This window comes from Coffea eugenioides, chromosome 2 (assembly GCF_003713205.1).
Source record: "Coffea eugenioides isolate CCC68of chromosome 2, Ceug_1.0, whole genome shotgun sequence".
Taxonomy (NCBI): domain Eukaryota; kingdom Viridiplantae; phylum Streptophyta; class Magnoliopsida; order Gentianales; family Rubiaceae; genus Coffea; species Coffea eugenioides.
Genome location: NC_040036.1, coordinates 42,805,074 through 42,817,947, shown reverse-complemented (window position 1 = coordinate 42,817,947; position 12,874 = coordinate 42,805,074). Strand labels below are relative to the sequence as shown.

Below are 12,874 nucleotides of genomic sequence, written 5' to 3'. Positions count from 1 at the left end.
AAGTGGAAAACTAGGTTTCAATGTTCTTCATTCTGTCCGAATTTTTAGCTCATAGATAGAGGCCGAATTGGCCTTGGCTTAAAACATAAAAGTTGTATGGAATGACATTTTAGAGGTTTCTACAAAATTTCAGGTCAATTGGAGTAGTGTAGAATGAGAAAAGTCGAAATTACTATTGCTGTTCTGGTTTTACCCGAAATTGAGAAGTGCGTCTGTAATGGGTTATTTTGGTTGAGAATGATTCCGAATTGGTTGTTGAGGTCTTCTGATGAAATGTAACCCTGTTTCTTAGCTTTCATCTGGTTTTGGAATTTCTGGATTTGGACTTGGATAGCCTGTTTTATGATGTTTCCGCTAGAATGCGTTCTGTGAATCTGTTTTTGTGATTCTGGTATGGTATCTTGCATTTTTGACCTGGTTACACTCGAAACTGGGTTGAGTGATCTTATGAAATATTGTATCCCTATCTCTTAGCTTCGAAACGGTGGGTCTTGTACCTTCATCCGACAATCGTAGCGCCTTTGGTGCCATTACCGCAAAATGACGTCAAAACTGTTTTTCTGGTTTTGAGCTTAACTTTCATTTCCGGACTTTTCCCTAGCTTGACTTGTACTAGTACTACTTGGAGCTTGCTGAATGGCTATTGGATGAACTTGTTGTTGTGTGTGTACCTTTGGGACTGGCTGAGGAAATAATGAAGCCATGATGGCTGGAAAAGTTAACAAATTCAGGGGAAGTGCTGTCCGAACTTTGAAGGAACTTGTTTGCATTGAGTTTTGATTTAAGACTTGGATTTGAGCAAGGCAATGATATTTGATGGATGATTTCTGAGCCATGGAGGTGAGTGACCCTAAACTATTTCCAAAGTACTTGTGAAATGTTTCTTGCATTATGTACTCGATTGCATCTCATGCGTGCTTGCATGTGAATTCATGACATGATTTGGCTTCAATGAGTTCTGGGAAAGTCTTGTGCTAGACACCAACGTCTCCACCATTTTCGTGAGTTCGTGACATGACGGAGCAAATGGCTCCGGAGCTCAAAAAGGGGCTCCCTCCTAATGTTAATGTTAATGTTAAATGATCTATTTGAGCGTTGGGTGTTGAAGTGCTGTGATTTCACCGGGTCACGAGAGCACTAAACGTACATTTGATCTCTGAATCATGACATCATCGAAATGATCGAAATGCAACATTGTGAAATATATTTGTTTAATGATTTTCCTGGTTACTCGCTGAGCTTCTAGCTCACCCCAAAAATATTTTATTCCCCTCCACAGGGCTCGTGGCGAAGGAAGGCTTGTTGTGATTTTATTGTTGTGGAACTCCTCTTGTATAATAATAATGGGGATCATGGATCAGAGTGGCGCAGTGGAAGCGTGGACGCTTCGCTTTTGACATGTAATTTTTGGAGAATTTGATGTATATTGGAGATTTATTCTCGTAATTTATTTGAGGATTGTAGTGAACGACTGAGTCCCGGCGAGAGCTGGGCAGGCGGCCCGCCGAACCCTCTGGTTCGCCTTAGGGGGAGGTGGGGTTGTCACAGTTGGTATCAGAGCTTAGGCTTCAGATCTCGGTAGTGTATCCTAGGCTTGAAGTTTAGGATGCCGGACTGTGGGTTTGGTTTGCAATATTAGTGATTCATGCGGGATATCTCGACTTGATTGGTACAAGATGGAATGTCGAGGACGACATTCTTTTAAGGAGGGGAGATTGTGACGCCCCGAAAAGTATGAGTGTGAGAACCCGAAAATTTTCTAATTTTCAAGGGTTTATTTTATTTAATCGCCCCGCCTTTTCTACATTTTCTTTATTAGAAAATGTTCCCCAGATAAAGTTTATGAGCAAAGATAGTTTGAAAATGATTTTTCTAGTATCGGTTAGTTTTTGAGAAATTAAGAGCGTATTTTGAACGTGGGACCCGCAAGTGCGGTAAATGCATTATATTTTTGACAACTTGTTGGAATTTTGTATTAAGTGATATTATTTTACAAAGTGTTAAGATATTTGTATTGGAGAGACAAAAAGATAAGTTTTAAACCTAAAGGTGACAAGTGTCACCATCTAATTTAATCTTGGACTTTGACCATATGACTTTACCTTTACCTTTACCAAATAAATACAAAAAAATTGATCAAAATAAGCTTCATTTTGCAAGCTTCTTGGCCGAATGTTCTTGCTCAAGAAAGAAAGAAAATCTCTCAATTTCTTCCTTCTATTTCTTGCTCAATCTTCAAGTCCAACCAATAAAACTCCAAATCATTCCATAAAATCTCTTTGCTAAGTGGTCTTGAGGTGTTTTGTGGAGTTGTTTGGAAAGCTAAGGTGATTTGTTGCTCTATCTCTTGTATGGCTAAGGTGAGTTGTGAAGAACCACTCTCCTCCCTTAATTGATGTTCAATTCATGATTGGTGGTGGTATAAGATGCACTTTTATGGATTATATCTTGATTTTGGTTGAATTGGTGAAGTTTTATAATTTTTGAGGATTTTTCTGTTTTCATATGGATATGATTATGGGGTCATGAATGATGATTGGAAATGATGTTTAATGACTCTAGGAGGTGGAAAAAGTGATTAATTACAATCAATTTCTGTTTTGGAAGGAAAAGTGGAAAACTAGGTTTCAATGTTCTTCATTCTGTCCGAATTTTTAGCTCATAGATAGAGGCCGAATTGGCCTTGGATTAAAACATGAAAGTTGTATGGAATGATATTTTAGAGGTTTCTACAAAATTTCAGGTCAATCGGAGTAGTGTAGAATGAGAAAAGTCAAAATTACTATTGCTGTTCTGGTTTTACCCGAAATTGAGAAGTGCGTCTGTAATGGGTTATTTTGGTTGAGAATGATTCTGAATTGGTTGTTGAGGTCTTCCAATGAAATGTAACCCTGTTTCTTAGCTTTCATCTGGTTTTGGAATTTCTGGATTTGGACTTGGATAGCCTGTTTTATGATGTTTCCGCTAGAATGCGTTCTGCGAATATGTTTTTGTGATTCTGGTATGGTATCTTGCATTTTTGACCTGGTTACACTCGAAACTGGGTTGAGTGATCTTCTGAAATATTGTAGCCCTATCTCTTAGCTTCGAAACGGTGGGTCTTTTACCTTCATCCGACAATCGTAGCGCCTTTGGTGCCATTACCGTAAAATGACGTCAAAACTGTTTTTCTGGTTTTGAGCTTAACTTTCATTTCCGGACTTTTCCCTAGCTTGACTTGTACTAGTACTACTTGGAGCTTGCTGAATGGCTATTGGATGAACTTGTTGTTGTGTGTGTACCTTTGGGACTGGCTGAGGAAATAATGAAGCCATGATGGCTGGAAAAGTTAACAAATTCAGGGGAAGTGCTGTCCGAACTTTGAAGGAACTTGTTTGCATTGAGTTTGTGATTTAAGACTTGGATTTGAGCAAGGCAATGATATTTGATGGATGATTTCTGAGCCATGGAGGTGAGTGACCCTAAACTATTTCCAAAGTACTTGTGAAATGTTTCTTGCATTATGTACTCGATTGCATCTCATGCGTGCTTGCATGTGAATTCATGACATGATTTGGCTTCAATGAGTTCTGGGAAAGTCTTGTGCTAGACACCAACGTCTCCACCATTTTCGTGAGTTCGTGACATGACGGAGCAAATGGCTCCGGAGCTCAAAAAGGGGCTCCCTCCTAATGTTAATGTTAATGTTAAATGATCTATTTGAGCGTTGGGTGTTGAAGTGCTGTGATTTCACCGGGTCACGAGAGAACTAAACGTACATTTGATCTCTGAATCATGACATCATCGAAATGATCGAAATGCAACATTGTGAAATATATTTGTTTAATGATTTTCCTGGTTACTCGCTGAGCTTCTAGCTCACCCCAAAAATATTTTATTCCCCTCCACAGGGCTCGTGGCGAAGGAAGGCTTGTTGTGATTTTATTGTTGTGGAACTCCTCTTGTATAATAATAATGGGGATCATGGATCAGAGTGGCGCAGTGGAAGCGTGGACGCTTCGCTTTTGACATGTAATTTTTGGAGAATTTGATGTATATTGGAGATTTATTCTCGTAATTTATTTGAGGATTGTAGTGAACGACTGAGTCCCGGCGAGAGCTGGGCAGGCGGCCCGCCGAACCCTCTGGTTCGCCTTAGGGGGAGGTGGGGTTGTCACAGGTAAGTCCCGATCAAAGTTTTGTAACCTAACTAAACTAGTTCGGCGTCCAAAAGTGATCCCCGTGTCGAACCCCTGTAAGGAAAACAAAGGGAGGGGTAAGCTAAATGCTTAGTAAATATGCAGGGGTAAAAGCATAAATTTCACAGAGTTGGAGCAAATATGAACACAGATTGCCAAGTTATAAGCAGAATATAGCATAGGTGTAGGATACAGATTGGCTTCAAAGCCAAATAATTTGCCACTATTGACCGCCTGCCGACACTCCGTCGACCACAATTTATGGTCCGTAGAACTCCACTCGTCAACCGCCAACCACCTTAACACCCATACTGGCTAGTCACCACAGACAGATAATGGCTCGAGCAATAGGGTTCATGCACTGAGGTTTACATGTTTGGTTCTCATATAACCAATTTTTGCATGTCAGAATATCATAGTGATCTCATGCCTAGGTCAGACTCACTCCGACCAAGCCCCTGCCGGCTCGAATAGTCTAACTAGGTCCTGAGATCGGGTCCCACAAATATCTCATATCATGCACATCACAAATGTCACCCCGAGCTACAAGCTCTAGGGGTTCAGCCCAACAACATGTCATTCACACAATTCACAGGCCCATTTCAATTTCAGTATAAATGAGGGTTTAGGTCGAGTGTGATAAAGTACACTCTCGCCTAAGACCCCTTTCATTTAAAACATATCACATAAGGCCCTTAACTTATGCACATAGCCCAGATACTTACAAAAATACAAAATGAGCAAAACAAGGAACTAGACGTCGTTGGGTCCGCTAGTGGGTCCCAGTTGCTCCGTCAAGCTCGCCGCTGTCTGCAATAGTAAATTATATCACTTTAGACTAAAAACGGCTAAAACGGCCAACATATAGCAGATCACAAGCAAAACGGCAAAAACGGCACGCACGCGCGTAGAAACGACCAAACGGAAATGGAAACGGTTGGCGAAAACGGAAACGGCCGTTTGTGAGAAAAGGCAGATTTGACACTTGTTCCCATTTTGATCATAAGTTGAGCTACGAATATCGGATTAAGGCGTATGAGATGCCATTTTGAAGCTTAAAGACTGAACAACAATTGTTACGAAGACATCCAGAACTGAAACTGGAAGCTTCAGTCCCCAAAAGAACCAAACAAAATCACCCATGGAATCTGACCAATGCACAAACGGTCAGTTTTGGGTGCAAACTATTTTCTATGCTACACATGGCCAAATGAGCTGAAAATTGGCAGTTAGATAATTCATTCCAAATGGAACAACTTTCATGAAGGCTGACAATCCAAATTCTAAACGGAAACTGGTCATCAAAATAGATTTGACCAGAATAGGGTCATTTTCTCGGACAAGCCAACTTTGAACGGCTATAACTCAGGCTACACAACTCCGTTGGAGGCGTACTTTATACCGTTTCGACGCTGAAACTAAGAGTTATATTTATTATGAAGGTAACAAGACCAAATTCTCATGGTATCTAGACGAACTGGATATGGTCAGAATGCCTATCAGAATTGAATTGGAATCAGAGAGTGGTGCACAGCAAACTTGCACTGACCATATCCCAGAACACATGAATCGGATGGGTCTGAAACTTTGCAGGTCTACAGAATACTTTTCGGGCTACAAGTTTTGTGTTTTGGGCACAAGCTCAATCAGCTTGTAACTTGGTCAAAATTCGAAGGCAAAGGTCCAGTTCTAAACTGTCCTGTTTTGCTGTTTCGCAAGAACAACGCGCGCAACCGCATGGGACGAATTCACATAATACATGCAAGTTTCTACGGAAAATTTATTCCATTCTAACACATACACAACACTCTCTCACTGCCCTATCAAGACTCCCGAAAAGCCCTCACACGAACAGCCCCTAACCCCAATCCAAAACAACCAAATCTCAAGTTCCACAATCCTTAATCCAGTGGACTTAATCTAAAAATCCCACTAACCATAACCTAACTATCTAAGCCTTACTTAAACCCAACTTAGCAGCCCCTCACACTAGGGTTTCTTACCCAAAATCTCGGACCTCACCTCTTCAACCTAACCAACCAAATTAACATCTCACACAACCCATTTGCAAGCTAATAATATCAATCAAACATGAATCAAAACCAAACCACAACAACCTTAATTTCTCTTCCTCTTGGCCGGTTACCATACAAGCAAATTTGACCAAATTTAAACCATGAAACTTCTTCACAATCAAGCCAATAACTAAGCACAACCACAAGATAATCAAAGCCATAACAAATTTAAAGGCTACCAGCCTTAATCATCCAAGAGGGTTTCATAAGAGGTTCTTACCTTGAACAAGGAAGAAGGATAAGGCCAAGACAACCTCTACCAAGCCTCAAGTAGAGCTAGCAAGCCTCAAACTTCAAGATGGCAGCTTCAAATGCAAAGAAGAAGCAAGAAACAAGCCACGGCTCTTCTCTTTTCTCTCTCTCTCTCTCTCACGGTTCCTTCCTCTTTTCTTTCCTTTGTTGTTTTTAACTCTAAGACTTATGCTTCTATGGTTTCTTATGTCTTAAGATTGTAAGACATAACAATTCCCAATAACTAGTGATATTTTGAAGTCTTGGCCAATCACAAGAAAGTATGCCAATTGCCTTTAAGTCCTTGCTTCCATGATTTCTTACTTTCCCAACTCTTGCCCAACTAACTTTCCTTTTCTTTCAAATTACTCCATAGCATATAATTAACCTAGGCTAAAATTCCTAATCACACTTAGCAATTGCACTAATCACCCTTAAACCTTACTTACCTACTTTATACCAATCTTTATCACACTTAAAATCCAACAAGTAAACACTTCCATGTCACACCTAAATTTAGGGTATAATTCCAACCTCATCATTCTCATTCACCATTTAACTAGAGTTTTTCTTGGATTAAGGTTTTCTAACCCTTTAAACCCACTTAACCCTATATAATACTATACAACAACATACATACACATCCGAACATGTAATTGCATTAGAAATGGCTAACCAGGGTTTCGCTTAAAATTTTTCAATTTTTGCACAATTAGGGTTTCTCAAATTCCCAATTAGGGATTTTCGAATTATTTGGAATAAAATTACCCTAAAATCCATTATTTTCACATACAAATCATATTTTAGGACAACCGGGGTCTCACAACCTCCCCCTCTTAAAAGAATTTCGTCCTCGAAATTATTACCTTCCTGGGCAAACAAGGTAGGATATTTCTTCTGCATCCCCTCCTCTATTTCCCATGTAGCCTCTTCTACATCGTGATTTCTCCATAAAATCTTCACCAAAGGGATTTGCTTATTCCTCAATTCCTTCACCTTGCGATCCAAAATTTGTACTGGTTGTTCCTCGTAGGTGAGGGATTCATCTAGCTCTACATCCTCAAGATGTAAAATATGGGTAGGATCTGGATGGTACTTCTTAAGCAACGAGACATGAAAAACGTTATGAATACGAGACATGCTAGCTGGCAACTCCAACTGGTATGCCACCGTTCCAACCCGTCGTTGAATCTTATACGGCCCTACATATCTTGGTTTCAATTTCTTTCCTTTCTTGGCCGCAATAGTTCCTCTGAGTGGCGTCACCTTTAGAAATACCATATTTCCCACTTCGAATTCAAGGTCTTTCCTTCGATGGTCGGCATAACTTTTCTGCCGGCTCTGAGCTGTTAATATCCTCTGGCGAATGATTTTAACCTTTTCCACCGCTTCTTCTATCCATGGCACTGCGGTAGCATCTAGAACTCTCCTTTCCCCCACTTCATCCCAAAAGATCGGTGAGCGGCACTTGCGTCCATAAAGAGCTTCATACGGTGCCATTTGTATGGAGGAGTGATAGCTATTATTGTAGGCAAATTCTATGAGAGTGAGATGTTGACTCCAACTTCCTCCCAGATCCAAAACACACGATCAGAGCATATCCTCAAGCATTTGTATCGTCCGCTCCGACTGTCCGTCTGTCTGAGGGTGGTAGGCTGTACTTAAGGTTAGTTTCGATCCTAAAGCACCCTGCATCTTTTGCCAGAACCGTGACACAAATCGTGGATCTCTATCCAAAACTATACTCACTGGTACTCCATGTAGGCGTACAATTTCGTCCATATAAAGTTGAGCTAGTTTCTCTAAGGGGTACTTCATGTTCACTGGCAGGAAATGGGCTGACTTAGTTAGACGATCTACTATCACCCATATAGCAACATGTCCCTTTTGGGTTTTTGGTAGCCCTGAGACAAAGTCCATAGTGATGTTCTCCCATTTCCATTCTGGCACTTCCAATGGTTGGAGCAAACCAGACGGCTTTTGGTGCTCGGCCTTTATCTGCTGGCAGGTCAGGCAGGTTTGGACAAATTGGGCTATTTCTCTTTTCATGCCTTCCCACCAGTACAACTGCTTTAAATCCTGATACATCTTGGTTGTACCAGGGTGTACCGTATATTTTGACCTATGTGCCTCTTCTAATATCTCCCGTTTCAATTCCGGGTCCTGGGGTATAACATATCGGCTACGGTACCGTAGTAGCCCATCCGAGCTCACATTGAAGTCAGGTAACGCCCTTTGTTCGACTTTCTCCTTCCACTTCTGTACCTGAGTGTCCTCCTTTTGCATTTCCTTTATCCGAGGGAGTAAAGTAGATGTAACTGTTATATTGCTAAAAAGTACTCCCCGTAGCTTAAGTTGAGGATTCCACTCCCCGACTTTTTCTAGTAACTCCCACTCTTTTAGTTGTAAACTGGATACCTGAGCTTTTCGGCTAAGAGCATCGGCTACTACATTTGCTTTACCCGTATGATACTTTATGGTACAGTCATAATCCTCTAAAAATTCCATCCACCGACGTTGCCTTAAATTCAATTCCTTTTGGGAAAACAAGTATTTTAAGCTCTTATGGTCGGTGAATACCTCAAAGGTTATTCCGTAGAGGTAATGACGCAACTTTTGGAGAGCAAAAACTACAGCTGCCAATTCTAAATCATGAGTAGGGTAGTTTTGCTCATGAGGCTTCAATTTCCGGGATGCGTACGCTATCACCTGTCCATTTTGCATAAGTACGCAGCCTAAACCCATCTTAGATGCATCTGTGTATACCACGAAACTGTCTTTTCCATTAGGCAGTGTTAAAATTGGGGTGGAAGTTAATAATCCTTTTAGCTCTCGGAAACTGGCCTCGCACTTCGGGGTCCAAACAAACTGATTGTGAATTCTAGTCAAATCCGTTAACGGGCCAGCTATCTTAGAAAAATTCTTAATAAAACGGCGATAATATCCTGCTAGCCCTAAGAAACTTCTAACTTCAGTCGGGCTTTCCGGTCTCTTCCATTCTGTTACCGCTCTTACTTTAGCGGGGTCCACCGCTATCCCATCTTTTGAGATCACATGACCTAAAAAGGACACCTCTTCCAGCCAAAATTCACATTTACTGAACTTAGCATATAGCTGATGGTCCTTAAGGGTTTGTAATACTAACCTCAAATGCTGTTCATGATCCTCTCGAGTCTTAGAGTAGACCAAAATGTCATCAATGAAGACCACCACAAATTGGTCCAAATAGGGTTTGAAGACTCTATGCATTAAATCCATGAATGCGGCTGGAGCATTTGTCTACCCAAAGGGCATAACTGCAAACTCAAAATGCCCATACCGCGAATTAAAGGCGGTTTTAGGTATGTCCTCCTTCCGAATCCTCAATTGATAGTACCCCTGTCGAAGATCTAGTTTCGAATATACAACTGCACCTTGCAGTTGATCAAACAATGCATCAATATGAGGCAAGGGATACTTATTCTTAATGGTTAAGTTATTCAATCCCCGATAATCTATACACATCCGTAACCCTCCATCCTTCTTCTTGACAAATAATACCGGGGCTCCCCAAGGTGATTCACTCTCCTGTATAAATCCTCGATCTAATAGTTCCTGTAATTGAATCTTTAACTCTTTAAGTTCAGCAGGAGCCATTCGATAAGGGGTTTTCAAAATTGGTTCAGCTCCAGGATGCAACTCGATCTTGAATTCTATGTCCCTTTCTGGCGGTAGCGAAGTTAATTCCTCAGGAAAAAGTTCAGAGAAGTCACACACTACAGGTACATTTTCAACTTTCAACTGCTCCTGTGGAGTATTAATCAATACAGCCAAGTACCCTCGAGCTGTTTTACTTAGCAATTTCCTAGCCCTAATCCCGGAAATGAGAGTGGCTGAGGTTAATTTTCCTCGAACATCTAGGTGGAGTGTAGGTTCGCCCAGTATGTGCAAATCAACTGTCTTAGTGCGACAATCTAGGTGAGCATAATATTTAACTAAGCAATCCATACCTAGTATGACGTCATATCCCTTAAGGGCTAATTCAATCAAGTCCACTAGCAATTTCTGCTCCCCGACCCATACTTCACTCTCCTTATAAACCATATTTGCCAGTAAGCTCTTATTGGTGATAGGGGTCTTAATTTCTAGGTCATATGGTAACTTTTCAGCCTTAACATCAATGTGAGCCATGAATGTAGGGTTAACAAAAGAGTGCGTGGCGCCAGGGTCAATTAAAACGTTTGCGGTACGCCGAAAAGAGAAAGTGTACCTTCGATGACTGCCGAAGGGTCAGTCACCTCTTGATGACCCATGGCGTACACTCGGGCCGGTACTTTAGGTCGATTACCCCCTGCATTGATCGGCTTAGGTGTAGTCCCTCCTGCTTGAGGGGTACTAGTTCCTTCATGCGGAGCCTTTGGGCATTGAGCAATGAGGTGTTCTGTGCTGCCACATCTGAAACACTTCCGCACTGAACCCTGCTTCCAACAATTATCAGAGGGATGATTGCCTCCACAAAAGTTACAGGTCGATCTAGGTCCTGAACTTTGTCCTCCGCGCTGGCCACCTCTCTGCGGCCCTCGCCCCGCCTGCCCTCGTCCAAAATTGCCTCGGCCTGGGGTCCCAATAGGCCGCGGACCTCCTACTCCTCTACCCAACTTGGTGGGTGGCTCGTTCTTCGAGCTCTGCCCAGGGGTGTAGGTACTCGAGCTCGGTTGTCTACGTTTACGCTCTTGAAAGGCCTTAACCTGACCCCTGGCTGCTTCTATCCTCTGCGCTTTCTCTAGCGCCTGACTAATTGTGTCCACCTGGACAGCCGCTAACGCCTCCTGGAGTTCCACATTCAACCCCTGAATGAAGCTTCGAACGCGTCTTTGCTCCGTGAGTACCAAATCAGGAGCAAAACGAGACAGTTTAGTGAACTGCGTCTCGTACTCAGCCACACTTAACGCCCCTTGGCGCAGGCGGATAAACTCGTCCTCCCGCCGTTCTTGCACTATGGGTGGTAGATACTTTTCATTGAATTCCCGGGTGAAGTTAACCCAGGTCCAGGGAGTCTGCTCTCGTTCCCACTTGGTCTTAATGACATTCCACCAAGCCCGGGCGGCTCCCTCAAACTGAAAAGTTGCAAAAGAGATTTGCCGCTCCTCCGTATATCCAAGTGCGGCAAAGATATCTAGCATTCGTTCTAACCATCCCTCAGCTATGTCTGGATTCGGTCCACCTACAAATTTGGGAGGAGCGAACTTTTGAAACCGTTCTAATGCCCGGTCCTCTCTATCATGATTATTATTTTCCGTATTTCCTCCAGGGTTCCCAGCATTTTGGCCCTGACCTTGACCTTGTTGATTAACCATTCTCTCAAGTAAGTCAGCCATACGCTGGATGGCTGTGGCTACCTGGTCAGGTTCGTTCTCATTTTCTCCCTCTGGGCCTCTACCTCGCCCACCGGATTCCATTTATATTCAGAAAGTCTAGAATTGAAACAAAAAGTATATTAAATATCGTGAAAATAAACAAAGTAAAGCAATAGGAACAAAACAAGTGCTTAACAACTCGAATTTAAACAAAGAAAACACTTAAAAACAAATACGCAAGATACACATAAAAGATGACCCCAAAAGGCCATACCACATACATGCCAGTCTTATAGACAAGTCACGCCAAAAGATATACAAATTAATCGACATCCAGTCGGTTCAAAACCCAATACATACAAGAGTACTACGGCTCCATAACCGGTCTAAATCCACTAGATACAAAACCAAAAGTAAGCAGGAAAATACACAGAAGCTCCAGAGCGGCCCTATACGCCTCCCATAGGTGGCCAGTCCCCAACCGAGCCTAATGAGTCTACCCCGTCCATCGGCTCCGGGCCGATAGCACGAGGCGGTACCTCCGCAATCATGTCTAGGAGAGCCTCACAGTCAAACATAATCCCTCTAACGCGCTCTCGCATCTGCCTCTTAATCGCCGAAAACTGCTGTCGCGTCTCCTGTAGCTGCTGGCGAAAGGCATCAGTCCTCTCCTCCTCCTCTCTCAGGCTCTACTCGGTCTCTCTAATACGCATGGCCTGCCCATGGCCCACGTGCCTAGCCTCCGCTAACAGACTGCCCAAGCGCTCGTTCGCCTTAGCCAGGCGGCGGCGCTCATCATCAACAGCAAGTACTACCTCATCTGGATACCCATAGGTATGCCTACACTCACATGGCCTATTCAGGCGGCCAAAAGGTGAATACATCACATAAGGCCCACCTGGCCTCCTCTGGAAGCGTAGAACTCGGCGGCGTAAAACATGGTTAATCGGGCCCCCGACGCTCGGAGGACGCGGTCCAGATCTGGATCCACTAGGCTCGCCAGGCTCCATCCTACAAAATTTTAACATTATCTGGTCAGTTCGACAGCATTTTA

The 12,874-nt window shown here is 42.6% G+C and overlaps 2 protein-coding genes across 2 annotated transcripts in view; both read right to left on the bottom strand.

The window, feature by feature from the left end:
• The window catches only part of LOC113759760, a 56,388-nt gene extending 48,404 nt beyond the window's left edge, over nt 1-7,984 (bottom strand). The window contains exon 1 of the mRNA XM_027302335.1: nt 7,351-7,984. Coding sequence (XP_027158136.1) covers nt 7,351-7,984 — 634 coding nt within the window. The remainder of the gene's footprint in view (nt 1-7,350) is intronic.
• Nucleotides 7,985-10,695: 2,711 nt separating this feature from the next.
• On the bottom strand, nt 10,696-11,922 carry LOC113759759. The gene has a single exon (XM_027302334.1). The coding sequence runs from the start codon at nt 11,920-11,922 to the stop codon at nt 10,696-10,698; it is 1,227 nt and encodes a 408-aa protein (XP_027158135.1).
• Between the last annotated feature and the right edge of the window lie 952 nt (nt 11,923-12,874).

Coding starts and splice junctions, on each gene's coding strand:
- LOC113759759 (XM_027302334.1), bottom strand. CDS start 11,922: ATGGAATCCGGTGGGCGAGGTAGAGGCCCAGAGGGAGAAAATGAGAAC.